This window comes from Penicillium atrosanguineum (genome assembly GCF_028827265.1).
Source record: "Penicillium atrosanguineum strain IBT 20685 chromosome Unknown utg000005l_segment0_segment0, whole genome shotgun sequence".
Classification (NCBI taxonomy): domain Eukaryota; kingdom Fungi; phylum Ascomycota; class Eurotiomycetes; order Eurotiales; family Aspergillaceae; genus Penicillium; species Penicillium atrosanguineum.
Genome location: NW_026623137.1, coordinates 2,128,123 through 2,153,931, shown reverse-complemented (window position 1 = coordinate 2,153,931; position 25,809 = coordinate 2,128,123). Strand labels below are relative to the sequence as shown.

General features: G+C 49.7%; 8 protein-coding genes across 8 annotated transcripts; 6 read left to right on the top strand and 2 right to left on the bottom strand.

Moving 5' to 3' along the window:
- Positions 1–1,773: 1,773 nt before the first annotated feature.
- N7443_007056 (putative ABC transporter) lies at positions 1,774–4,078 on the top strand (the record flags this gene model as incomplete). The annotated part of the gene is made up of 8 exons (XM_056887112.1): positions 1,774–1,975; positions 2,036–2,273; positions 2,332–2,590; positions 2,649–3,105; positions 3,162–3,241; positions 3,292–3,445; positions 3,498–3,775; positions 3,836–4,078. The coding sequence occupies 8 exons, from the start codon at positions 1,774–1,776 to the stop codon at positions 4,076–4,078; spliced, it is 1,911 nt and encodes a 636-aa protein (XP_056740761.1).
- Positions 4,079–6,678: 2,600 nt separating this feature from the next.
- On the top strand, positions 6,679–8,688 carry N7443_007055 (uncharacterized protein; the record flags this gene model as incomplete). The annotated part of the gene is made up of 1 exon (XM_056887111.1): positions 6,679–8,688. One exon carries the CDS (start codon positions 6,679–6,681, stop codon positions 8,686–8,688), a length of 2,010 nt encoding a protein of 669 aa, XP_056740760.1.
- Positions 8,689–12,242: 3,554 nt separating this feature from the next.
- N7443_007054 (uncharacterized protein) lies at positions 12,243–13,442 on the top strand (the record flags this gene model as incomplete). The annotated part of the gene is made up of 1 exon (XM_056887110.1): positions 12,243–13,442. The coding sequence occupies one exon, from the start codon at positions 12,243–12,245 to the stop codon at positions 13,440–13,442; it is 1,200 nt and encodes a 399-aa protein (XP_056740759.1).
- Positions 13,443–13,965: 523 nt separating this feature from the next.
- Positions 13,966–15,642, bottom strand: N7443_007053 (RuvB-like helicase 1; the record flags this gene model as incomplete). The annotated part of the gene is made up of 4 exons (XM_056887109.1): positions 13,966–14,754; positions 14,824–14,911; positions 14,972–15,177; positions 15,226–15,642. The coding sequence occupies 4 exons, from the start codon at positions 15,640–15,642 to the stop codon at positions 13,966–13,968; spliced, it is 1,500 nt and encodes a 499-aa protein (XP_056740758.1).
- A 3,157-nt stretch (positions 15,643–18,799) lies between these two features.
- On the bottom strand, positions 18,800–19,073 carry N7443_007052 (Vesicle transport v-SNARE protein vti1; the record flags this gene model as incomplete). Its single annotated transcript, XM_056887108.1, has 2 exons — positions 18,800–19,003; positions 19,056–19,073. 2 exons carry the CDS (start codon positions 19,071–19,073, stop codon positions 18,800–18,802), a joined length of 222 nt encoding a protein of 73 aa, XP_056740757.1.
- A 1,375-nt stretch (positions 19,074–20,448) lies between these two features.
- On the top strand, positions 20,449–21,579 carry N7443_007051 (uncharacterized protein; the record flags this gene model as incomplete). The annotated part of the gene is made up of 1 exon (XM_056887107.1): positions 20,449–21,579. One exon carries the CDS (start codon positions 20,449–20,451, stop codon positions 21,577–21,579), a length of 1,131 nt encoding a protein of 376 aa, XP_056740756.1.
- A 722-nt stretch (positions 21,580–22,301) lies between these two features.
- On the top strand, positions 22,302–23,060 carry N7443_007050 (sugar O-acetyltransferase; the record flags this gene model as incomplete). Its single annotated transcript, XM_056887106.1, has 3 exons — positions 22,302–22,462; positions 22,520–22,919; positions 22,974–23,060. The coding sequence occupies 3 exons, from the start codon at positions 22,302–22,304 to the stop codon at positions 23,058–23,060; spliced, it is 648 nt and encodes a 215-aa protein (XP_056740755.1).
- Positions 23,061–23,802: 742 nt separating this feature from the next.
- On the top strand, positions 23,803–25,567 carry N7443_007049 (putative methionine permease; the record flags this gene model as incomplete). Its single annotated transcript, XM_056887105.1, has 2 exons — positions 23,803–25,373; positions 25,426–25,567. Coding segments are annotated over 2 exons (1,713 nt in total), but the record flags the coding sequence as incomplete, so codon positions are not given.
- Positions 25,568–25,809: the final 242 nt, after the last annotated feature.

Genomic DNA, 25,809 nt, shown 5'->3' with positions numbered 1-25,809 from the left:
TTCTAGCAAACTCGAAATCGATTATTCCTGCTGTGCACACCAGATTCCTTGGCATTGACCGCGATTGCTACGACTACATTATCATGGTACAGGTAGATCGACCCGAGCCTCATCACTCTATTCTCTTTGACTCTAAGCCTAAACCCGTGCAAACTCTTTGGACATAAGCCCTGATTGCACCCGACTCAGAATCTCCGACCTCCCGTGGGATCAAACACCACGAACATTGCTTTACTCAAAGCATTTAATATTGCTCTGTATGTAGGTAGTGTTATTCAAGTATCACAGATCACAAACTCTCGTCAGCGTGGGCAGTGGCAAACTTCTATCTGTCTCGAGCAAGAGCCGTTTAGTATGCCGCATTTGCTTGGCCCGAATAGGATGCCTTATCAGCGGCCAATTATTCTGAGCTGCTCCTACTGCCGACTTTGCAGCAGTACAACTGCTACTTTGCAAGTTGCGGGGGTTGGGTTCAATCCCCGTGTCCTATCAAACCCTCCGGTCGGTATTGGTGCTCACTAGCGTTATGTGCACTTTTAAATTCTTATTTCCTCCTCTACATAGAAGGATATGTTTGGTTTGACTGAGAAGCGCCTCAGGTCATTCAAGCCTGTGACAGCGAACTTTTCAAGTTGGCCGATAAATTAGTATTGGATACCCCCGACAATTCGGTCGCAATCAGTTGAATAGCTCACATACCATTGAACAGAGCATACTATCAAAAGTTGGATTGAGCTACGGAACAATAACTTCAGCAGCTTGATACCCTAGGTCTTCTATCAACTCCCTTATCCGCCAGATACTAGATGCAACTTGCTAGAAAATTGTCCCTTGGTATTCTGCCTTGCCGTATCCTATGTATGGCTGAACGAAACTGTTTTTCCTGCTAGTATTGGGACAAGTCGTCCAGACCGTTCTGGGTGTATTGGAATGAGGCCTGATCGGTTTAGCTTGTTTGCCAGAAACAATGTTCTGGACGCCCTACAGACCATACAAGTCTACCGCAGAAGCTATTTGGTTATGTTTATCTATAGCTGTACACGGATACTGCCGAGGATAGGGTCAGCGTCAGAGTAAACGCAATGGATACAGTCTTCTTCGAAAGAAGTTTCAAGAACGAATCGATGAGATTATAGTAATGGAAACTGATTTGAATCCATCCTGTATCCACTATGTAAAAGGATGTGCTAAGGCCCGTCGATTAAGTAAGATTACAAAGGAACCCGTGAACAAAGAGAATGTAGTAGCCAAATGTGGCGCACGGGGTCGCCGGGATCCACAAACTATAGGCTATGAAACGCATTGTGAATCCTGTAGGTGCCCGAAGCACAAACCCCGTCAGCACAGAGTGCTGGACTATCACAAGCAAAAGCCTCCCATTCCCCGATAGATAACGATTATAATATAGAATCTAACTCTCAATAAGCCGGGGTCCATTTACACCACCCTTGAGAATGTCGACTCGGGGACCAACCTGGGTCCCACTCCCCGGGTGGGTCTTACTAAGCCCAACCCGTCGGGGAGCCTCAAACTACGCCTAGAACAGACGCCTCCATAGATCGGGGACCTCGAGGCCGCCCCAGAAAAAAGAATAAGAAAATGATCACCTTGGTCCCCTAGACCCCAGAAGGGGACCCGGGCACCACAGGCTGCCTGCATACTTCGCCGATGAGATTCAACCCTATTTAACAAGGCCCGGCCCGGGACGTTGGAGTGCAGCAAAAAAATCAGTAACCCCTGTCAAGGAGTGGAAACATTGCGTTCTCAACTGACATGGATGAGCCAAATTTGAATTCGTTCACCATGGATACTATAACCAGGGCCAGCACGGACCTAGAACGGAACGATGACCGGTTCCTGATGAACCATTCTGTCAAGAATTTCTCTTGGCGCGGACTCACGGTGACCGTAAAGGACCGCCAAACTCGGAAAGCACGAGATCTCATTTGTGATATTGGTGGCGATGTGCAGCAAGGTACGTGTGAAGTGGTGATTGACTGGATCTTTGGATGGTACTGATGTGACGTGACGACAGGGGAGCTCGTGGCGCTGATGGGGCCGTCGGGATGCGGGAAAACAACCCTGCTCAATGTGCTGGCGCGTCGGTCATCCGGTGCCGCCAAAGTGCTAGGCGATAGCTTCGTGAACGGGGTCAAGGTTGATGCGGCTTCCTTTGGGCGCATGACATCGTATGTCGAGCAGGAGGATGCACTTATTGGGTCATTGACTGTGCGGGAGACTTTGAAGTTCGCAGCGGATCTCTCGTTGCCTAAGTATGTACCCTGGTTGTTTATGTGCTTTGTTGGCGGTGTGCTCACGTGGGTTGATTAGTTTGGTGACGAAGCGCCAGCGCATAGAGAGGATGCGGACTCTGCTTGAGGCTTTTGGGATTCAGAACCAGGCTAACACCATTATTGGGACGCCGATTCGGAAGGGGATTAGTGGTGGTCAGAAGAGGAGGGTCAGTGTTGCTAGTCAGCTCATCACTTGTCCCAAGATACTGTTTTTAGACGAGCCGACTAGTGGTCTGGATTCAACGGCTAGCTTTGAGGTCATCTCGTATGCTAAGGAGCTGGCGAGATTGAATAATGTGAGTATAGTCCCGACTTTGAGGGTCTACTAAGCAGGAAAAAGCTAATGATAGCTAGGTTATCATCATTGCTAGTATCCATCAACCCTCAACGACCACGTTCCAGCTGTTTGACAAACTACTACTTCTGTCAGGCGGACGAACATGCTACTTTGGCCCTACCGAGGATGTCAAAACCTACTTCCACGATATCGACCATCCAATTCCCAGCAACACCAACCCTGCAGAGTTTCTCCTTGATATCGTCAGCTCTGATTTCAGCAGTGGCAAGGAGTCATCCCAGGAACGTGTTCGGGCAATCCAGCGTGCATGGTCGACATCTACGGAAGCAAATGCCCTCACACGATGTGTCTCTGAAAGAGCAGAAGTGGCAGAGAAAGATGTCAATAAGGTTGTGATGGAGGACATGGCTTGGCCTGGTCCAGTGAAGGTCATAGGCGCCCTCCTTCATCGCTCCTTCATCAAGAGCTACCGCGACGTCGTTGCCTATGGCATCCGCATTGTGATGTATCTAGGTAGGTGCCCTCTAAACATAACCCCATTCTACTCATAGACTCCTTACACACTGCAGGACTTGCAATCATGATGGGTACAGTATGGCTGCGCCTTCACCCATCGCAGGAGTATATCCAGCCATTCGTCAACGCAATTGTAAGGCCCCTCCCCACCACCACCGACAATCGCTAACTTATATAACCCAGTTCTTTGGCTCGGCCTTCATGTCCTTCATGGCAGTAGCATACGTCCCAGCCTTCCTAGAGGACCGCGCAAACTTTGCCAAAGAACGAGCCAACGGCCTTTACGGCCCAACCCCCTTCATGATCTCAAACTTCCTCATTGGTCTCCCATTCCTCTGTATGTAGCACATACACACCCTCCAGCCTCGCATAACTGATCGAACCTGCAGTCATAATCTCAATCTTGTTCTCGATTGTCTCATACTGGCTTTCGAACTTCCGCCCAACCGGTGAAGCCTTCTTCACCTGGGTCATGTGGATTTTCCTAGACCTGGTGGCGGCCGAGTCCCTGGTTGTCCTTGTAACGGCGATATTCCCAAATTTCGTGATCTCTCTAGCACTCGTGGCATTCGCAAATGGGCTGTGGATGAGCGTGGGTGGGTTCTTGGTGACTCCGACGATTTTGAATCCGTTTTGGAAATACGTGTTTCACTATATCGATTACCAGGTGAGTTTGTTATAGGACCGATCAAATCTCTCGATCGGACATGACTCTAACATCCACCAGGCGTATGTGTTCCAGGGGATGATGGTGAATGAGTTCTCGCAACGAAACTATTCATGCGGTGATGGGTGTCGGTGCATGTATACCTCGGACTTGGCAGATCAGTGCCAGATCCGCGGAACGGCTGTGCTAGAGACATATGGCTATGCGACAGGTCGGACTGGGAAATGGGTGGGCATTCTTATCGGCATCATTGCGGTATACAGACTGCTCGGATGGATTGCGCTTCGCCTGCGCAAGGACTGAGATAAAGATAGTGATGCATAGTAGGGGATTCGATGTAAAGTACGGTTTCCAGTCAGCTGGTTGTTATATAGTGCTTACACTTGTATAAAGTACTCTTCTGCAAGGTCCAGACAACCGTGGAATATCCCATGGGCAATTCAATGGCCATCCCAGCATCCGCTCACTCATTCTATCAGCCGAGGTCATGCTTTTGTACCACGAATCGCTAATCATCATGACACATAACCCTGGGAACAGCGCGCTGGCATGACTAATGCGCCCCAGAGCTCGATCGACGCACCGATGATTCTCCTAGAGCTCTCTATCTCCCGAGTCGAGTTGGCGAATCGCGTTCGAGCGATGGCCTCATGATCATCCTAGATGGGATCAATTCGCCCGCTCCATGCAAGTGATAGTAAACGACAGGCTTTTTCTTTTTTTAAACATCGGACGAATCCTGAAATGGACGCGTGGGAGTAGGCAGGTCGCCCCCCCCCTCGTCTCATGAGATGGCCCATATTAAAGAACTAGCGGTGAAGGTGTCGGAGACGCTGATGCCTGCAGAGGAAGCAAGGGGGCGACCAGAAACAACGATCCTTCCGGGGAAAACCTTCCAACTCCCCAACCTTCCAATCTCTCGGTAGAGGTTGGGTAATCGCGCACGAAGAAAAGTGACATGCGTATGGATAAGCTGCGGCGATGGGAATTGCAATCTGTCCGGTCCACACGAGATTCCTAGGCCCGATCTTCAGATCGTGTCGCAGAGCCGCATGGGTATCCTGGATAGGCTGGGCACCGAGCTAGTCTCGTCAGTCGCGTCAGTCAACCCGGGTTGGTTTTCCATCCTCACCCGGGCCGCAAAGCATTGGCCTCATGGATTTTGCCCCTCCAAACCCGACTTGCGTTCTTATCAATGTCCACACGTGCGGGGGTCTCTGGGGCCCATGGAAACGAGGAAACGAGGAAACGAGGAAACGAGGAATGAAACCCCAAGGCCGCGGACGCAAGGAGGCGACCGAGTCGACCGAGGAGGTAATGATAGACCGTCCGTGCTGCATGTCATACCGATCTGGCCAGGTCTGGGTTTGTCTCGAGGGGAACGGAAGTACAGAATACATGGCACGCATGAGTCACGGGCGCAATCTGCGGAGAAGAGAACCAGCCTCTGCGAAGCGGCCACAAAAGCCCTGCCACATGGGTTCCCGTCGTCTCCATGCAATGATTCTCCATTCTAGCGTCGTTTCTCGGTCCACTCGCGACATCAGTGGCGATTTGAAGTCTGTGTTGGAACTGCATGTCATCCCCACCGACTTTTTCCCGGTGTACTATGTACATCGCCATTGTACTCTCCCCCGAGCCCCATTGACTTCGGTACTAGGGAAGAGCCATCCCCAGGATGGTGTACAAGATATGATTCCAATTCCTTCTCTTTCTATGGGGACTGGGAAAGTGCTTCCAGTGGAGGCGATCATTGGGCCGCAACTAGGATTGGGCGTTAGGCGGGAACAACAAGACAAAAAAATCACAATACAAAAAAAACCAGAGACTGTACAGTAAATAGCATCACCTTGCAGAGGAGAAAAGAAAAACGCAAATAGTTCAGACAGAAGACAAGGTACAGAATGTACGTAGTCGAGAACGCAGAAAGTTCAAGATCCTAGAAGACCCGAGTGAACCAGGGATCCCCAAGCGGGTCTCCGAGCTTAAAAGCGTAGCACAAATCAATGTTTAGGGTGTTTAGGGTGCCGTGTAGTGTATGGGATGTGTTTACTTAGGAACACTGACTCCCCCCACTTCGTCTGCTTTTTTTTTTTTTTTTTTGTTGCTTTTGGGTACCCGATCCTCGTGGAACATTCTCTATTTTCGATTTCGATTTTATTTGTCTTTGCGGCCCTTATCGTTTCGTTGGCTTTTGATCTTCTCTGTCCGGCTTTCTTCTCTCCCTTTCAACCCCCCCCCTCGCTGCTTGTCTGCCCATCGCCTGCCCGTCTGCCCTATCTACTCCACAAAACCCCACTGGGTACCGTCAGGCACAACTTCAGATTCATCATCAACACCCAACCTGCAACCTGCAGTCTTCCCACCACTCACGCTCTGCCAGAGTTTTCGTTTCTTAGTCCGCCCCACGATCTCCCGACGCTTTCTGCGCCGCCCGACCGTTTCTATTCTTGCCCGCCCGAATTCCCATTTCAGATGGAGACTGCGCGATCTGGATACTACCACCTCGCACACTCTGCTCGCTGACGAATCTCGATCTCTCCGGCCTCTCACCTGCCATCGCCCCTGCGATCGGCAGGTCCTTGTTTGCGTCCCTGGGTTGGGCGAAACAGTGACACGGGGGCAAAAGTCCCGATACTGGAGACGAGGAGGGTACCAACCAGGTACCAGGGGTGACGAACGGAGGCCCGATATTACCACGAAACGAACAAGATACACTGGATACGGAAGAGAATTCTCGCTCTGAGTCATTTCATCTCCCTCTTGGGTGGCTTGCTGTAAGTCCCAACCAAGCATATCCCTTCCTGCAGGTGTGGGTAAGCCCACACCGTTCATGACCAAACGGGACCAACCTGTTTCCCTTCTTAGGTACCGCCCTTAGTTCCCCCGATTTCTGTGCAGCCATGGCGGGCAAATCCAAAGCCCCTCAACCGGCTTGTGTCGAGGACTTTGACGAAGTCTCCCATGACGCCGTCCCGCATAGTCGGCAGGTAGCTAATTCAGCTGCCAAAATACATTCGAGGTTGGATCCGAGATTCCCAGCGGAGCCGCTGATCGACGGCGCCAGTGACTCAGGGTATTCTAGTCGCACCGCAGCCACTGTCAACAGCACCCAATCTGGCCCGTCGGGCGAGAGAAGCCCCCCGGTCCTTCATAAGCTGGACATGCCCAAGCGTGACCAAGTCGACCTCGCAAGACGACCCTCCAGCCGTAAAGAACGCCGCGACAAGGAACGTGCCCGACCAACGCGCGACGAGAAGATGCACACGGCTGCCTACCCGGCCGCCGTCCACCATCAAACTCACGTGCAGAGGTCGCCGTCCAAGTCGCGCAGACGAGACTCCGTTCGTTATAACGAAGACTACCGCTACCACTACGAGGCCAGCCCCTACTACCACTCCTCCACCCCCGTCGAGACCCGAGCAATGGACTTCCCTCCCTACTTTGCCCGTCCGCCCATGCCCGACTACCCACCGTCGTCCCCTCAGAGCTCTCGCTTCCCACCCCCGATCGCCCACGCGGAATACCACGCGAGTCGTCCTACTCGGTCCAGTCGCTCGAACTCGAACCGTGCCATGTACCACCAGGACCGGCCCGTGAGCTACCACGGCGGGATGGCCCATATGGGTCCGCCCCACATGTACCAACCGCCGCCGCCGCCGCAGGCCATGTACTACGAGCATGGTCCTCCCCCGTCACAGTCGGCATATGCCCCACAGTATTCTTCCTCGCCATACGGAGGCTCTTACTATGCTGGGTCTGAATATGCTGCCCCCACGGAGTACGTGCGGGAACAATCCCCGTCTCGCACTCGGGAGCCTTCACGGGCCCGCCGGTCGTCAGTATATGGGTACCCACCGCAAGCGCTGGATGACATGTTTGATTGGGATGATGGTGAATTCTTGGATCAATATCCTTCTCGAGAGCCCCAGCCACGAGAGTCTCTCCCGCGAGAGCCTCGAGAGTCTCGCGATTCTCGGGACCGACGCATGAGCAAGCCTCCTGTGATCACCCAAGCACGAGACGAGGATTACTACAAGATGCCTCCACCTCCACCGCCACCTCCCCTTCGGGCACCGAAAGTAAAGGCTGCACCGCAAATTCATCAGAAGCGACCGCCGCCGCAAAAAGCCCAGACGACGCAGGCCATTCCGAGGGAATCGCAACGCCGAACGTCTCGAGCCATGGACATGAGGGATCTGGAAGACGCCCTACCAGAGGTCGTCAGTCGTCGCCTGTCTAGGGAAGCCAGACTGCCTGAGCGCAGTCACAGCCTTCGTGACAGCAAGCGATCGACCTCCTACCATGACCATGCTCGAGGTGCTCAGATCGCCGTGGCAAACTCAAGGTCCAACCGCCCGCGAACACAGCAGTATTACTACGAGGATGCGGGAAGCATTGACCTCGAAGATCGCGAGCGACGAGTTGAGCGAGAAGTTGAGGAATACCAAGCACAAAAATCTGGTCGTCCTCCTGCTGCTGCAATGCCCTTATCGACGGATGCCCTCATTCCCAAGTTGGGCAATGGGACAGGAAGTGAACACGGCAGTCAGAAGAGCCGATCCAGCGGAAGCCGCCACAGTGGGTCGAAGGGTGAAGGCGAAAGCAAGAACATCAACCTCGAGGTCAATGGAATGACGATTGGATTCACTGAACAAGGCATTGCTGGCAAGTCTATCAACATTCGGACTGGCGACTCCGGCGGCGTTCACTTGAACATTGCCGGAGGCCGCAAGGCTCAGCAATACCTCACCGGTGGATCCTCTTACTCCGGTTATACGGGAGGCAGTGACCCACGGGATCTCGAAAGTGTGCGACGCCCACGCGAGCGCGATGAGCTGCGGTCAGAGCGTTCTAGCCGTCGGACTAGCCAGTCCACATACGGTCGGAGCCGCCGGTACCAGGCAGTGTAAGCGTGGCGTAGGTGTTGCCCCTTCTTTTTCCTGTTCATTGTTTCAATTTCCATTTTCGTTGGCTGGTGGTCTTCTCTTTTCTTTTCGTTACCCTCACCATTAGAGCGAGCGGCGGGTCTTTGCCACAAAAAAGTTCGGAATTTTCTTCAATTATGTTCAGCAGGGCGGGAATCTGCGATTGGAACAAAACAAAAATACGGTGTTCGAGCAAAACGTCCGGGAATTGGTTTCAGCCATCCCTCCTCAATCGGACTGGGAGGATTCTCTGGTTTTATGTTTGCAATTGCTATTGCGTTTGGGAGAGCGACTGGGCAAAGGGAGTCTTGACATCTATCTCCCCAGGTAGTTCAAGACACACCTTACGCCTAGTTGCAGGCTCCCGTTACGGTGATATGATTGTACGATTCTGATGACCTGCGATGACAAGTTCGACGTGCCTTTGCCTTTTCTTGATGCACCCTTATGACAGCGTTTGTGTATAGCCTTTTTTGGTCTTGATCATTGATCCATGTGTCTACGTTTACCTTCGACTGTCCTATTGGGCCACTTGTCTTTCTCCTGTTACTGGTTCTGCGTCGTGCTACTCCGAGTTGGAGGAGAGAGATTATACCCACTGTTTCTACTTGTCTTGTCTCAACACTTGGTCATCTATTTACTCAAATGTTTGAAAGTACTATCTACGATATATTGTATTCTTTACCAATCTGCTTCCTTGTAAGGTAATATCATACAGTCACATAGGTTTCAGGTAGCGCTGAATCTCCCCATAGTGAGCGCTTACTAGAAGATAATTAAAAAAAAAATAAGGCCCGCACCATTAAAAATAGAATATGAGGACCTATGAAATTGACGCTGAAAATGACTATTTCTGAGGCGAGGAACACCCGTTTTTCTACCCGTATTGACAGTGGCTACACACTGCTTCACGGCCCACAGCCTGCCGTTGCACCACTATTCTGTACCCGCTAAGTATAGTAAACCAACAGTCGACTTCCGTCGAGCTTCTATCTGTTTCGATTTGCGACCAGAATGATGCCGAGAATGGCTCCCCTAGGCGTCAGTTCTAGCTCTGCCCCAGTCCAGTCGCCCGTAAACCAGCCACCTCCCCCTTTAATTTCTCTAGGTACCTCGTATCTGCTGTCCTGCAGTAGGCTATACTCGGCGGAGATTGCTATAAAATAAAAGGAACGAGTAAACAACAAAGGCGGTTAGTTCAGGGCAGTAGCATCAACGAAAATATACCACATGCTCATCTCGCACCCGTGAGCAAACAAATGAGCAATGGAAAAATATCAAGCGAACAGAAGCATAACTAAAAGTACAAAGAGGATCCAACATCAAGCCTCCTCTTCCCGGTCGAAGATACTAAAACATTGTCATTGGCATTGCTAATAGTTGGGGAAATTTCTTACAATATCGTAGCCGATTGCAATAAAAATGTATATTAGTTAAATCGACAATAGCATTAGACAGGTATTTTGATTTGATTCCTTTCATATTCTAGAAGCCCCGGATATTCTTGAAATACACGAGGAGGGTCTCGGCTGACGTAAAGATCAGCGTATCTCTCAACGTCGTTTAGAGTGCTACTAGTCTGATTAAAGTTACCAGACGCACCAAAGCTAATTAATGGTCGATAGCCAATCGATCTCCGAATGGCCCTTCGCGGCTAAATAAAAAACTATAACCGACACCCTCTAGTAATGAGGCGCCCTAAAGCTGTGGCCTACTTACCTTATATAGGTGAAGTAGGTGAAAGCTTTGTTGCTCTCCTCTAGAGATACTGGTCGAGTGAACCCATTTTTGTAACTTCGTTTTTGGATATCAGACAAGGACAAAAAATCAGTGAAGTGTTAAACGGAACATTTTCCGTGGCTTGAAAGTAGTTCAACCCCGCTTCCCTAGCTGAACATATCAGTGCTTTCTAGATGTGATTGGTTGACAAATACTCTGTCTGCACTGTTGAGCTAAAATCTGGTAAGTAGGAGAAAATACCGCAGCATTTTGTTACTTACGCGCGTTACCCACAGCAGTTGGATCCATTGGCCTTTAAATTGGAGGTAATTGCGATGTCTCATACTCCGATTAACAGAGATGCCTACTTATTACCAATCTCAAACGAAATCAATACTTCTGACTGCTATCTGGTCGAGATGCCTTCCAGACAAAGTACCTCCTAGGGTTTTACATTCCATTTTGTTTGGTTTTTGCAGTTACGAATTCGTATTCTGCCGCCATGAAACCCAATAAGGAACATGGAGAAATGAAGTTAGGTTGAATGAGAAAGCTCGGATCAGACGAAGTTATTAGACGACTATGTCCACTAGATGCATCTGACGTGTCTGTTATCCCCTTGTATGTTGCGTTGTACAGCGCATGCGAGACAGCTCATACTTGCATGTTCCCCTTCCCCGCAGCCAGAAAAAGCACAAGGAGTTTTCGCGGCCGAAAATCCTACATTTAATGAGACTACCACCGTTAAAGAGCCCTCCGATGACGAGACTGTCCCCGTTGATGAGCCTGTCCTCGTTGATGAGCCTGCTCGCGTTGACGAGTCTGCTGCTGATGGGTGTACTGCGTGGACTGCTGCTATTGTTGCTGAACCTGTAGCTGTCGAGAAGTCGGTTCCTCAAACCCGCCCAACTAAGGTGTCACTTGACGATGTAGCTCTTTACCGAAATTGGCGAACTATCTCCTCCGAATCGAGGGCTAAACGAAGACGAAATCTCATGGCAAGGGGCCTTCCAATTCCGGACAAAGATGGTCAAGTCTCTATCTTGGTAGTTGAAGCCCTCTTTCTTGAATGGTTATATAGTGGGGAAAAGGAAGCTTCTTCTTATTTGCGGAGATGGGATTGGATATCATAATGTATATCTGAGGTGTTTCATGAATTCGTGGTCCGTATTCTGAGACTGCACTTATGTGCTCCAGCTATGGACCTGGAAAGGCGGGATTTCAATTTTCTTGGTAAGAGTCACGTAAAGGCAATTTGACTGTCGTAGGGTATGCAAATAAATATAAAGCCCTGTGGTATTGTCGCCATTAGCCGATCTCCTTACGGCGTGATTGCAATAAATCGGGGTAACAGAGGAGATTTCGTGACGGCGTACTGGGGCGCTAAACCTGAAGAGGCAAAACTAGCCGGAAAAAGAAATCACAGGAGCACAGCATGACGATACAAAATATCACGTGAACAAGCGTAATCGGCCTAAGGCCCCACAGTCGTCGGGCCAACGAGAGAGTAAACAGGATCCCAGCCTCCTCCAACCTCCTCCTTTCCAGATCTATCGAGGTTGTCGCCACGATATTTCTGGCTTTGTATTTTCCCTCTGTCATCAATTCTCGAGCCAACTAACCTGCCAGGTGGATCGGAGATTCGTTCGCACAACATTCTTCATCTACATTCCTCGGATCGAACCGTTCGTTATCTTGATCTAGTGCTGATCGTTAATTCAAGGTAAGTCCTCATTCTTATCAAGGAATGTGCCACCCATCTTAACATTTGCAGAGTTCCGTCTTGAGCTGTGTGCTCTTGACCGCTCGATTTATCTACCATGGCTCCCGTACAGGGCTTTGGAGACATCCCTGTGATGTCAGTTAAGAGAGCCGACGCCCAAGGCTCCACCCACGATACTCTCAAGAACGAGTCGCCATCTGGTACCCTGAACTATCTCGTCGCTCGAACAACTTCTACTTCGACCTCTGGCAAAGTTGCCTATGGCCAGGGCACGATCGATCCCAGTCACATCAAAAACCAGGGCCTCCTGGCCTTGTTCGCGCTCATAGGTGCTGCATTCGTCGTTGCTGGCATTTGGTTCTTTTTCTGGGCCAAGAATGGTGGTTTCATCTGGCGCAAAGGTGACTGGGATGACTATAAGTCAACTGTGCTTCGCAGAAAGGGACCGGACGGACGAACACTAAGTAACGCGACCAAGAGTACCAAGCTCGGTGGTGGCAGTGTTGTTGGAAAGGGCTACAGCGATGACGGATACACCTACACAGACTGTGACGGCTACACCGAGGCCGGCACAGCTATCACAGAGGAGAAACCCAAGAAGAAACGCAATTTCAAAGAGAAGTTCCTCCGCCGCCACAAGGACGAGCGCTACGAAGGCGAAGGCGATGCCGACGTACGCGCCTACCGCGAGGAAAAGCCCGCACGCATTGGAGGTATGAACCGCCAAGCAGATGGAACCTACCACGGCAGCGACTACGACTCCTCGGCCGTACCATCAAACTACCAGCAAAGCGAAATGAGCGAAGTCCGCGACTACGCCTACGAGCAGCCCCGCGAGCCTCGCCGCTCAAAGCGCCGCGATCCCTCCGGTTTCTCCTTCACTGCCGGCAGCGAAGATGTCATCAGCCAAACAACCGAAGAGTCCCGCCTCACCGACCCGACCCAACGCCGCCAGAATCGTCGTCGTGAACGTGCCGAGCGTGAAGAGCGTTCGCGTCGCAGAAGCGCCGCACCCCCGACCGAGCGCGCTCCCCCCTCTGCACCCTCCTCTCGAACCAGCAGCCCGCGCAAGAAGGACCGCCGCTCCGCACCAGGAAAGTACACCGAGCCTCTCGACTTCTCCTCGGCTGGCACTCGATCCGAATACCAGTACTCGAACGTCGACACCGAAGACTCCGGCCACAAGGCCTACCACCACCCGATCCCCGGCCTGACGCAGGGTTATCGTCGTGGCCGTGGCGAGGGCGGACGTCGTCGTCGTGATAGTCTCAGTGATAGCGAGGGTGACGAGACTTGATACTCGTGAGCGAGCTCTGGGTGCCGAATGTATATGATCTTTTTACGCAAGAACCACGGTTATGGATATGGAACTAGTTTGAATTTTTCTTTATGAGCGAAGATTATGGTATGGTATGGGTATGGGAATTTGGGAATGTATATAACGAACAGAACTATGGTGGACCTGGAATTAAGCGGTCCTTTCGACTTGGATTACTTCACTCAGAATTCGTAGTGAATCCTCACCCCAATCCGTGGTCAGCCTATTTAATTCTCTAATCGTCGATGGCTGTGAGGCTCACATACGTATTCACCAGTAGGGTATGGAAGAGGATTGATTCTTAATTCCCTCAATAGATATGGCATTCTGAAGTGCTAAAACAAGAACGACCAAAAATCAGAAACAAAATGAACACGAAAACGTCAGACCATAATTCAATCGCGCACCAGTGACATCCTAGTAGAATCTCAAGTTCATGACCCGAAATTCGCTGTAAACCCCTTTCATGGTCTACCCCTCCTCCAGTGATTCACACTCAGGCTCACGATCTCTCTAAAAAAGAGGACCCTCCGTTCTGGTGAGGTGTGCTTTGGGCAATAGACTTCCGTCTCTGTCCATTTGATGACATTCGACCAAGCTTGGGACTGGTAGCCTCTCTCGGCATCTCTTGCTCCGCCGCACCGCACAGCTTCTGCGATTTCATAAGCTGCGTGACAAACGTCTGCGGATAGCGCTTGTTATCCTCCACCAAGGAGATGCGAGGGAAAACCGTCAAAAGATTATCATTTCGGACATTTGGATCGAGCTCAAGCTTGCCAACGTCACCAGGAAAGCGAAACGGACACCATTCATCATCACCCCATTTGAGGGGCTCAAAGTCTGGCTCGTATCGTTTCCGAGAGGACTGGATAGGACGCCAGATTTTCACGGCCCTCTGCGCGATGTTTTCAATGCATTGTCGAATCTCGCTGTACTGGGGTTCCGAGAGCGCATCGTATAGATATGATGATACATTGCGGACTACCGCTTGGATTCTGAGTTGAAGAGACCCCTGTTGGGCATCGTTGTCGATGGACAGCAGTAAAGAGCGGCAGAATGATTCTTTTTCGTGATCTTTTTCGGCGAGGGTGCATAGGATCTCTCTAAGGTTGGATTCTTCGAGAAGATAAGTGGGTTGGAAAATGCACTTGTCGAGTTCTCTGGCTAAGATGCCCAGGATCACGACAAGGCGCATTGCTTTGGCGGCGGGAGAGTTGGAAGATGGCAGCAGAACTCGATGTTGGACTGCGAGCTCGCTGTCTTTTCGGAATTTGTCCCAAATTAGTTTGTCCTTCAGGTGATATTAGTTCAAATGTTGTATTGTAGTATGGATCATTATTGGAGGTAAGATGGCACCTACACTGAGAACTTTTGTCTCAAGATTTTGGTTCAAGATCACGAATAGTTCATTGGTGGCATACTCCCAAAGACCGCTGAATTCGTCTAACCTGACGGGGCAAAGTGAGCTAGGGAATCCGATTTGTCAAGCATGTGTTGCAGGGACTTACATCTCATCCTCATTAACTTCCGTATAGCCGAATGTGAAGCTCTCCAGATTGTCAAGCTGGCTCTGAGCCTTCTGTCCTTTCTCATGAAGCAAAGTTATTTCTTTCTTCAGATCCTCATTCTTCTTCCGCTGGTCATTTAGCGTGGTCCTGAGAGTCGACCCTTCGCCATGCAAATTTTCGATTTTGGTATCCCTCTCTTTCACCGTCTTTTGGAGATCAGTTATTTCTTCACAGGATCTCGTAACTTTCGCTACCTCTTGCGAATGATCTGACTGTAGCTTCGCTACGGTAGCTTGAAGACTCTCGACCTCCTGGGCGCGCTCCTCGAGATCTTTAACCTTTTCGGCATGAAGATTCTGGAGACTGTCCCTCTCTGTTTCGATGCATTTCTGATCTCTCTTGACCTTCTCGTAAATTTCCAAGTTCGCCTGCATCGCGGCTTCCATCTTGCGTTTATCAACTTCAAGATGATTTTGAACCTTGGCCAATTCTTCTTTTTTGATCTCATTTTGCCGTTTCCGATGATTGATTTCGTCAAGGAGAGTAACTGTATTCTGCAGATCGGGCTTAGAAGCAAGCATGGTGATATTCTTGATGACGCTCTCAAAAGCATCACAAGGCGAAGGCATGCCTTGGAGCGGCACAAGCAAAGGTTTTGTTTCCGAAGACATGATGAATATGGCGTCAATTGTAACTTAGAAGAATGATGGCTGTTGAGAATTTCATTTTACGAAGGGGATCTGTTGCTTTATAACTTCCTCTGGTCAAGATATTTCCGAGACTTGATCTCTTCAATTGACCGTTGATACGTACTTATTGACTCAAGCCCTGATATCGTATTAGTGGCAGAACTATCTGATGGAGCCTCGCAAAATGGGGGCAAATGAGTTGACTCGTGCATTCATGCAAGACACAAGGGTCCTTTGCGACGTGTTCTGGATTGTGCGGATAGCCGAACAGCCAGCAGCAGGATACTGTAGGGATGCGAGTCATGATATGCACATTAGACCCAGGCAAAACAAGTGTTTCTTTGAGTAACCTAAGGCGAAGTCGCCTCGACAAGGCGTCGCCGTTCTCGCAATGAATCTCAAGCAGCCTGCCTAAGATGGCCGAGGCCACCACGTCGGCAGCAGCCATATCGCAACAAGGGCTTGCTCGGTTTCTAGGAATCTTTTTGAGTCGCTTGACGCGGATGGGGCAGCGAATCAAGAGGCTGATGGAGTTTCTCTCCATATCTTAATCTGACCGAACCGCAGAAAAGAGCATCGCTACTATCGTGCTGGTGAAGCCCCCTAGCGACTTGCAATCCAGGCTTAATGATCTAGACTTTTTTGCTATATCGCTCATGAGCCTTATCTGGAGCTGCAAGGCGATCCTCATGAATCGCCATAATAGCAGGCGATGATAGCATTATCTTGCCGCGGGGCCCCGGTTCGACCAGCGTGGACAATCATCGATCGCCAAGGCAGTGATGTGCAGTAGTACCAGGAGGTAGTGGACCATAATAATTCTAATGAGAGTAAACATTAATTGACATGTAAGTCTTGCAGAGCCTCAAGGTAGGACCAAAAGAGGGGTAATGCCATTCTAAGGCCTTGTATGCATGCAGGACCAGGGGTACTGTGCGACGTGGTTTGGACTAATTGGATACTTTCTAAATGTGCCGCGATGGTTCGCATCATAGAGCTATGTGTATTCGATTCTTGCCTTGTTGGGGCGTCTTTGATATATTAAAAGTCACAAGATTTGCTTTATCGCAAAGACAAGCAGACGAATATCGGCAAGTGGCTTACAAGCTCCCGCTAATCCCCTAATTGATGAGTAAAGGCTCGACATACGCTCGCCGACGCAATAAAAATGAGTGTCCGATCACAAACAACTCTTATCAGCCTTGCCGGTCAGAATAATTTCACCGAACTCCGGCATCTTCCAAGGTCTGTATACTCTCAAGAGTCGATAAAGCGTACGGAGTGTGGAAGAGAAAAATTACTTCGACGGCACCTGAAGCGAGGCTAGGAGAACTTATGAAAAGAAAGCTGAGAGGAGAATCTCATGAGCTCATCATATCTACTACCGAGCTCCTCAGCAAGCCTGATGGAGTGAAAGATTGCCTCCACTTGCTGGCTCATCAACCCAATGCGGTTAGCGGCCCGCGAATTGCCGATATAGTCTAAGAGAAAAGAGAAATCTGCAGTATTTTTTTTGATAATGGGGTCCGGAATAATCAAAATGGGCGCACTTTGGTCCTCCAAAGCTTCAAGCGCTCAAGCTTCCTTAACACATGATGTTACATGCTCGTGTTGCGTTGGACTGAGGAAAGTAAGCTTAGATGTGATTCTTGGACTTAGATAGGAGGTCGTTCGAATTGGGAGGACGTGTTACTAAGATCAGTGTTGAGCAGCATCTCCCCTTCCATCACCAGAAGAAAGTGACCTGTGGCAGGGAGCCGGTGTGTGACTTCAAGATGAATTCATTGCAAATTTGCCAAAGATAACAAATTTCTGGGCCGACATCCAAGGGACGTAGCAAAGTTTTGTCCACTCCGTCCAGCAAGCGAGCAATTCTTCGTCATCAACTTTGACATGGCGTTTTTTGATCGTAAGAGGACTTTGGCTTGTCTGGCCAGTCCAGCTGGCACCCTCTTCAAACTCGATGGCATGGACAAGCGGTTCGACGCGCCGGGTTGAAGAGAAGACCCTAACCCCAAATTTAAGAACACAAAGGAATAGAAAACATAGGAAGTTAATATGTGCCGGTGACTGGTTCCGAATTTGTGCCATCTGTAAGAGCTTGAACCCTTGTTAGAACTCCCAACGAGTCTACAAATTCACATCCGAGATCAAGATATGTTAACCGCGAGACTTCCTTCCACCTCCACAAACTCAAAATCATTATTGAAATGGGGGCGGCTCGATGGCTGTCTGACAATGCAGACTGGGCAATACCATCCAAGAGAACACACACAACCACTCCCAGCCTGTGGTAGAGATCGTGCTCGGTGAGGCCGTGCGTGTACCCTGAATGAGGCCATATGGAATGTACTGAATGCTGCATCATAAATCAAAGAACGTAATGACAACCGGAATGAATTGGGTAGATGTCTGATTTATCTCTATCCTCATTTAGAAGCTATTGCTTACGCCCAAGGTATTCGTGACACCTCAGGCCGCAACTGCATTCATAATGTTATGCGTTTCACCATTACATTACTTAATTCTCGTCAAAAATATACAACGAATATAATGATAGTGACATAGATGACCAAAATGGTGCTCCTCAAGAGAAGAGGTTTCAAAAATGCCGCAGCTTTGAATCTTTGAGTTGGTATTAGTAGGGCTCTAGCGTAATTCCCACCCCGGGCACTAATAGTCGGCCTCTCAGAGTTTTCTTTCACAGAAAGGTTGTACTTCCACCAAGCGGTCTTCGTTCAACCAACCTAGCTACAAAGGAGTGCCGGGACGACAGTTTCCTTCTTGGGGGGCAAATAGGAGAAACAAGCCTTTTGTTTACTAGGGATCTGTACTTTCGGGGATGTGCTTCTTTCCCTTCAACCCGGTCAAACATGAATTTGAAGCTCGATGTACATTCTCCCGTCGGAAGATGTAATGAGCATCATTGTCGTCCGTGGGGCATGGATTAACCGACTGGTCGTGGTACAGATTCGGAGTATATGGAGTAACCAAGAGAACAAAGTCAACCACGTGGATCCACACTACGCCGTATCCACAACGATCTCGGCAGTTAAATTGACCTTAGACCGGCAAAGGCCAAACCAAGGAAACTATCTTCCTCGAGAAGTCGTCTTCAGGGGTCAAAATAGCCCTTGGGTCATGCCAAGCCGCATAGAAGCCTCGAAACACTCAGCACTGCCTTGTACTGCGTAAGCCTTGCACGGTGGCAGTCTTCGGCTCGCGAGCCAAGGCGCCGGCTCAGAATGAGGTGGGCAATAGCGGAGACTCGAATATGGTATCGAAGGCCAGAGCATGACGGACGCTGTCCCCGGTCTATGTTGTCTGCCATACTCTTTTGGGACTAAATTCGGAGGAGGGGGGTTTCAGAACTTGCGCTTACGGCCCCGACTTACCTGCAGTTGCCGTTGCATGATCGCCGGGGGCGACGCGTGGACTGGTGAAGGATGTGATATAATGACCAGACGATGTGATGAGTTTACGGATGCCACATGATATCGTCGCAATAGTAGTTCAACAAGAGCCTTCTTATCGGTCATCGGTGGTCCGGCCACCTTGCTTTCGCTATAGTTACCTGAGTTCAACAATTGGTTTGCATCGTATTAGACTTATGTAATGCGATAATTCGTAACCTTGGCAGTAGATTCTCGTCAGGAACATGCATTTAAGCCAGCTCTTCCGTGATGACCTCAGGTCTCGTGGACTAGATTTTGGTTCGCAGTTCAAGGGCATGATGTGAGAACTTCCCCCATTTTCTGCCAATACACAGTCTGGACCGAAGACGGCCGGTGAAACGACTCCACCGTTTCGAGAAAAAGCTTGTCAGGCTGAAAAGTATGTTCGCCAGGACTTGAATCTGACTCGTCGCGATCAAAGCGGTCCTCAAAAAGAGTGGAGGCTCCAGAAAGGCAAAGACGCCATCGCTTTTGGTGGAAGCAGCCGAGATGCAAGGCTGCACATGTGCAGCGCCATCGACCCGGTAGCCCTAGGAGATAACCCTAGACTCCTTAGTTAAGCTGGTACTACCCAAGCCAATATTGCACGTAGTTGTGACCATGATCCGGACTATAGACGACTATGCGAATTCCAATTCAGTCCAGTCCGAGGGCTCGCCGAGCGGGGCCGAAATCGACCAATCAACACATTTCCGAACGTGGAAAATCCCCAAAATCCAATTTCTTTGCTATTAAATCCCACTCCTTTTCATGGTAACGAAGATCTTGGCTTGAAGTGAACAATGGTTAGAACAACAGGAACAGGCATAGCCCAGCTCCACTCGCTGGCACATCCCGAGTAATTTCCAATCTACACAGTGTTCATCGGCACATAGGGGAGTGGCACGGGGGAGATTACGCGCCCATTTTCAACGACCGCGTAATAGTGCGATCTAGATTTAGGTTCCCGGCAAGATTTGACAAACGGGTGGGCCTTTGGTCAGGCACAGCGCCAATAAGCAGCCGTTCTTATTGTAGCCAATATCCGCTAGCTCCAGAGCACACGTCAACCCAAGCGTTAGCCCTGACTCCGATGTCCTCCCACTCCCACGCCCACTCGGGCGCCTGCCCGAACACCTATAACGCCGGCGCAATATTGTAATGTTAGTCTCTTTAATTAAAATCCTGGGCTAGCCCCCCTTATTGCACTTTGCATTTTATTTCTTGCATCCTTCCCGGAAGTATCACTTCTGCCATTCATTTATCTAGTCACTCATTTCAAGACCTTTTCTATCAGGCTCTACGAGCCTAACGGTGCTTTCCGACCTTCACCGAGTCATACTTTTCTTGCAAAATGCGCTTCACCGAGTCTGTCTTGCTGCTGGCAGCACTGACCAGCGGTGCTCTTGCCGGTCGTCATGGTCACTATCACGGCCGCCACGAGGGCCATGCCCGTCGCCAGGCTGTGGCTGAGGTTGAGGTAGAGGTCGACAACACTGTCACCGTTACCGCCATGTCCACGATCATTGCCTGCTCCTGCACCGAAAGCTCCAGTGTCCTGGCGACTCCTACGCCCGTGGTGGCTGTTGAAGTCTCGAGTAGCTTTACTCCAGTCTGGTCTTCTTCTTCGTCCGTTGCATGGACCACCTCAATTTCCAGCTCCATCATTGTGCCGACCACTACTATCACTATCGAGGAGTCTTCTTCCACCTTTGTGTCGAGCACTTCGACTGTTGAGTCTACCACTTCCACCATTGAGTCGTCAACCTCTACCGTCACACCTACCACGACCACATCCGCTGTTACTTCCCCTTCGGACTCCTCCAACGCCGCCTGGACTGCTACTCCCTCCAGTGGCGAGTACTCCACCGCCGGCTTCGGCACCGTCACCAACTCCTCCGGCTCCGGCGACACCTACACCGGCAACGTCGGCAGCCCGTACGGCTCCAACATCCAGAAGGTCGACAGCTCCGTAGCTAGCGAGTACAAGTATGTCGTCGAGTTTACCGGTTCCAACAGCGAGGACTGGCTCGTCGTTATCTGGAACAAGATCGGCCCCGACGGAGCCATGGACGGCTGGTACGGTAACGCCTGCCACAACTTTACCATTGCCGCCGGTGAGACTGTCTACTACGCCTTCGACGTCGACTCCCAGGGAGGTTGGACCGCGCACAAAGACTCCATCCCCACCAATGAATACGGCAGCTACGCCTCTACCTGGGGCGAGTTCGATTTCGGCTCGACTACCAACGACGGCTGGTCTGGATTCGATGTCTCTGCCATCACTGCCCAGGAAGCCGATATGTCTGTTCAGGGTATGAAGATCTGTAGTAAGATTACTTCGACCACCTGCTCATCCATCACTGCCGGTGCGGGCACTATCAGCAATGCTTACACCGCTGCCAAGGCGGATGTCGGTGGTATTGGTGGTAACCTGTCTTCGGGACCTGTGCGTCTTGCTGTTACTCTGGATTACTCTGATTAAACGAGTTTGGATGCTTTGCGTTGAGGGGGGTTTTACCTTTTTATCTTTCTTTCTTGCATCCACGCCTCGTGGGCGTTCTATGAAGGGGTGGTTTGGTGTTCAGATATATCTTAGCGGTATACCATGTCCGGGCATTTACTTTCATTATGTTTATATTTCAATTCATCTGACCTACCTCGAGGCTTGAAAAGTGCTTTATGATTGTTATAACATGGATTTTCTGCTAATCGATTCTTATGTTGTAAATGAATATATTGTAAAAGCAGTAACCAATACTCAAGACTGGAATTGATCTCAAGAGATCGAAATTCAAACAGAGATCGTAGATCAACATAATGCAATTAGCCAAGCTTTCCAACATGCCGATCACCGGGAAGCCCCCAGCATTGATGTCACTTGCTTGGGCACGACGATCCTTCGGCCCCGCGATTTCCAAGGGTACCATTGATGGAATACATGTATAATTTCCTTTCAATAATAATCAATAACAACCAATCTAACAATTTAAAATGCCCTGAGTCCCATAGGACTGTGAGCCAACAACTCGGGTGGGTCAACTGCTGGCTGAACTTCCAAATCGGGTAAATCGGAGCGCATCCGACCCCAATGCCGTCATCTGAATAATTATTTTCAATGTTCCTCTCATTGAATCCTCTTTTCTGGTTTATCTTTTCTTCTATATCAAATTTACCATCTAATATCGACAGAACACGCATCTGGCAATGGCGCACTCAAATGAATGGCAAAAAATGCTCCGCGGTGAGCTATACTGGGCATGGGACGAAGATCTGCAAAACAATCGGAAAAGATGCAAAGCAGCATGCGACAAATTCAATGCCGCAGGCTCAGCATCTCGGCGTCACAAGGTCGAGCTCTGGAGAAAGTAAGCATAGCTCACGATCTTGTCTTGCTTCATACAATAGATCACTAATTCCCCCAGTATTATCTGCGACGACCGACCAATGCCCCCCATTCACCCCGACCCAAAAGAAGACGAAGCGCTCTTCGAAGAAACCGATCCTTTTATCGATGGACCCATCTCCGTTGATCATGGCTTGAACTTCAAGGTTGGAAAGGGGACCTTTCTCAATTTCAACCTACTAGTTCTCGATACATGCCATATTACTATCGGGGAGAACGTGTTGTTTGGGCCTAATGTTTGCATCTACGGCGCGACGCATCCTCTGGATCCTGCGATTCGACGGGGATTAAAGGGCCCTGAGGGAGGTGGGGAGGTGCATATTGAGGATGATGTGTGGATTGGGGGAAGCGTCATTATCCTGGCTGGGGTGAGGATTGGGCGAGGATCTACGGTTGGGGCCGGTGCTGTAGTTACAAAGGTGAGTATTCATTGAAGATACTAGTAATTGCAGTGCTGACAAGTGTATATCTAGGATGTCCCTCCATTCCACTTTGTTGCTGGTAACCCGGCTAAAATCATTCGGAAGATTGAGTCGAGCATGGAGTCAGAGGGGCACTGAGGCCTAGGTCTATCCTCAATTGGTAGCCAGTCATCATAGAGCGCCTATATAAGCTATGCAATAACAATGTTAGAGGCACTACCTTCTACTCACTTCTGTGGTTTTATATGATCGAGTATCAGTATCTTCCTAAGTGACTGAACTAACCGAGGTCGTACCGTTTGGTCTAGAACGTAGTTTCAGGTTCTCCGACCGGAGACTGTGAGAAGTGTTGCGCACCTCCATGGCTCTCAGAACTAGAGAACAAAAGGCTAATACATCTGCTTAGATCCTCACCGATCAATTCTTCGGAATGTCGAAGTACGAAATGACTATGAACCTGGCATAAACACAGTTCTAGCAAATAACTACCTTATCTACTGCGAAGGGCAAATAATGATTTGGTGCATAACGAGGATATGTACATTGACATGATGCTGCCAGGGGGGCGAAGATGCAGATTTACCGGGATCTGATCGATGTGTTCTGCATGCTCGTTATCTTCTATGATTTCAACTCTGTCTAATAGCACAGTTATCATCATTTCCGCCATTTGGACACAATATTTGCAATACTGTCAGCTGTAACGCAAGGAGCGCAAACACAACATTTCACCTCGATGACGTGCTGAGACAACACTCCAAAACGCGTTGATTTCCAAGCAGCGCTTTCAGACACATCCCGTTCTTAAGGATTCTTAAAGAGCTTCACTTATCTTTTTAACCATCACATCCTTAAATATTATCGAAATAAATCAGTTTAGACGGTAAATGCCCCGCCGAATCTACCCGATCCGACGCGACCAGTTGAGCCAAGGACTATGGCGCATAGTGAAACACAACCTTTGTTAGAGTCAAACAGTTACCAAACTCAACCCGAGCATGATTCCCAGGCGGATTTACCCGTGAGATACCTCGAAAGTCTCCCGGGATCAACCCAGGGAAAGAGCATCAGCTGGGCCAGCGCATATATACTAGTGGTTTCTCGAGTCATCGGAAGCGGTATTTTCGCCACGCCGGGATCCATCGTCAAATCTGCTGGTAGTATCGGGCTGACCTTGCTGGTATGGCTGGTTGGCACGATTCTAGCGGCGTGTGGTATGGCGATTTCGATGGAGTATGGGTGCATGCTACCTCGGTCGGGAGGTGATAAGGTATATTCTATCCGACCGGATCAAAAGTACAATATGCTAAGTTCCTTCGAGGTCTACTTGGAGTATACTTATCCGCGACCGCGATTTCTTGCGTCGACGTTGATTGTTTTCCAAGCAGTAGTGCTGGGCTTCTCAGCGTCTAACTGCATCATCTTTGCAAAGTATGTGCTATTTGCATTCAAAATCGAGCCGACGGATCTCCAACAGAAGGCTTTGGCTGTTGGTCTTTTGACTGCAGTCACGATAATTCATGGTTGCTTCTTGAAGACTGGAATCGCGATTCAGAATGCTCTTGGCTGGGTCAAGCTCCTCTTGATCGGGGCAATGTCATTGACCGGGGTTTGGGTCCTTCTTCTTCACTTCTTCGGAGGGGCTATTAACGTGTCGCCAGGGGGAGAAACATCTACTTCCATTTCTTGGGACTACCTGTGGGAGGGTTCGAATTGGAGCTGGAGTCTGTTGTCAACATCGGTTTTTAAGGTGATCTACTCCTATGCCGGGCTGAGCAACGTCAACAATGTATTGGATGAAGTGAAGGACCCAGTCCGGACGTTGAAATCTGTTTGTCCCAGTGCTTTGGTGACAGCTGGTGGTCTATACTTCTTAGCCAATCTTTCCTATCTACTGGTGGTGCCGCTGGAGGAAATCAAAAACAGTGGAGAGCTGGTGGCTGCCTTACTGTTCCAGCGATTATTTGGTGAGCACGTCGGGAGAACACTCTTCCCACTTGCCATTGCTATTTCCGCCGCAGGCAATGTAATGGTGGTTACATTTGCCTTGGCGCGCGTCAACCAAGAGATTGCTCGACAAGGATTCCTACCCTGGCAAAAGCTGCTTTCATCTTCACGACCATTTGGAAGTCCGCTGGGGGGTCTAATTGTTCATTATATACCTTCGCTCCTGGTGATAACGTTACCTCCACAAGGAGATGTCTATAACTTCATCCTAGACGTTGAAGGATACCCCGGTACAATATTTGGTTTGGCCGTGACCATTGGACTGTTGATACTGCGATACAAAGAGCCACACCGCTTCCGCCCTTATAAAGTGTGGCTTCCAGCCGTCTTTCTGCGTATTGTGGTATGCTTCGCCTTGCTTGCAGCTCCTTTCATCCCACCGCCTAATTGGCAAGGTGATGTGGACTTCTTCTATGCGACGTATGCTATAGTAGGGATTAGCGTGTGCGTATTCTTTTTCAGAATGTGTTGGAAGATGCTAATTGATGAAATACAGTATTCTCTTAGCAATTGTCTATTGGTATGTGTGGACCGTGCTTCTGCCTCGGTGGGGAGGATATAAGTTGGTGGAGACGGTCGACACGCTTGATGATGGCACAAGCATTACCAAATTGGATCGTTCATATGATGTTTCTTAGACTTCTAAATAGATCCATTTTGCCTTCTCGTTCAACAGAGTTGAAGTAGGCCGACACCTGTGGACAAGGCACGAATCATGATCCACGCCAAATAGCGAATAGCTGGGAGGATGTGGGGTAGGGAAAGAGTTGGTCAAGCGCCCGCTAGCTGAATACATTGTGAATACTTCTCCACATCCTCGTGGCGATGAGGATTATTGCTCGGATATTCCAACACAAAACTAGACTGGTCAATCGCCTTA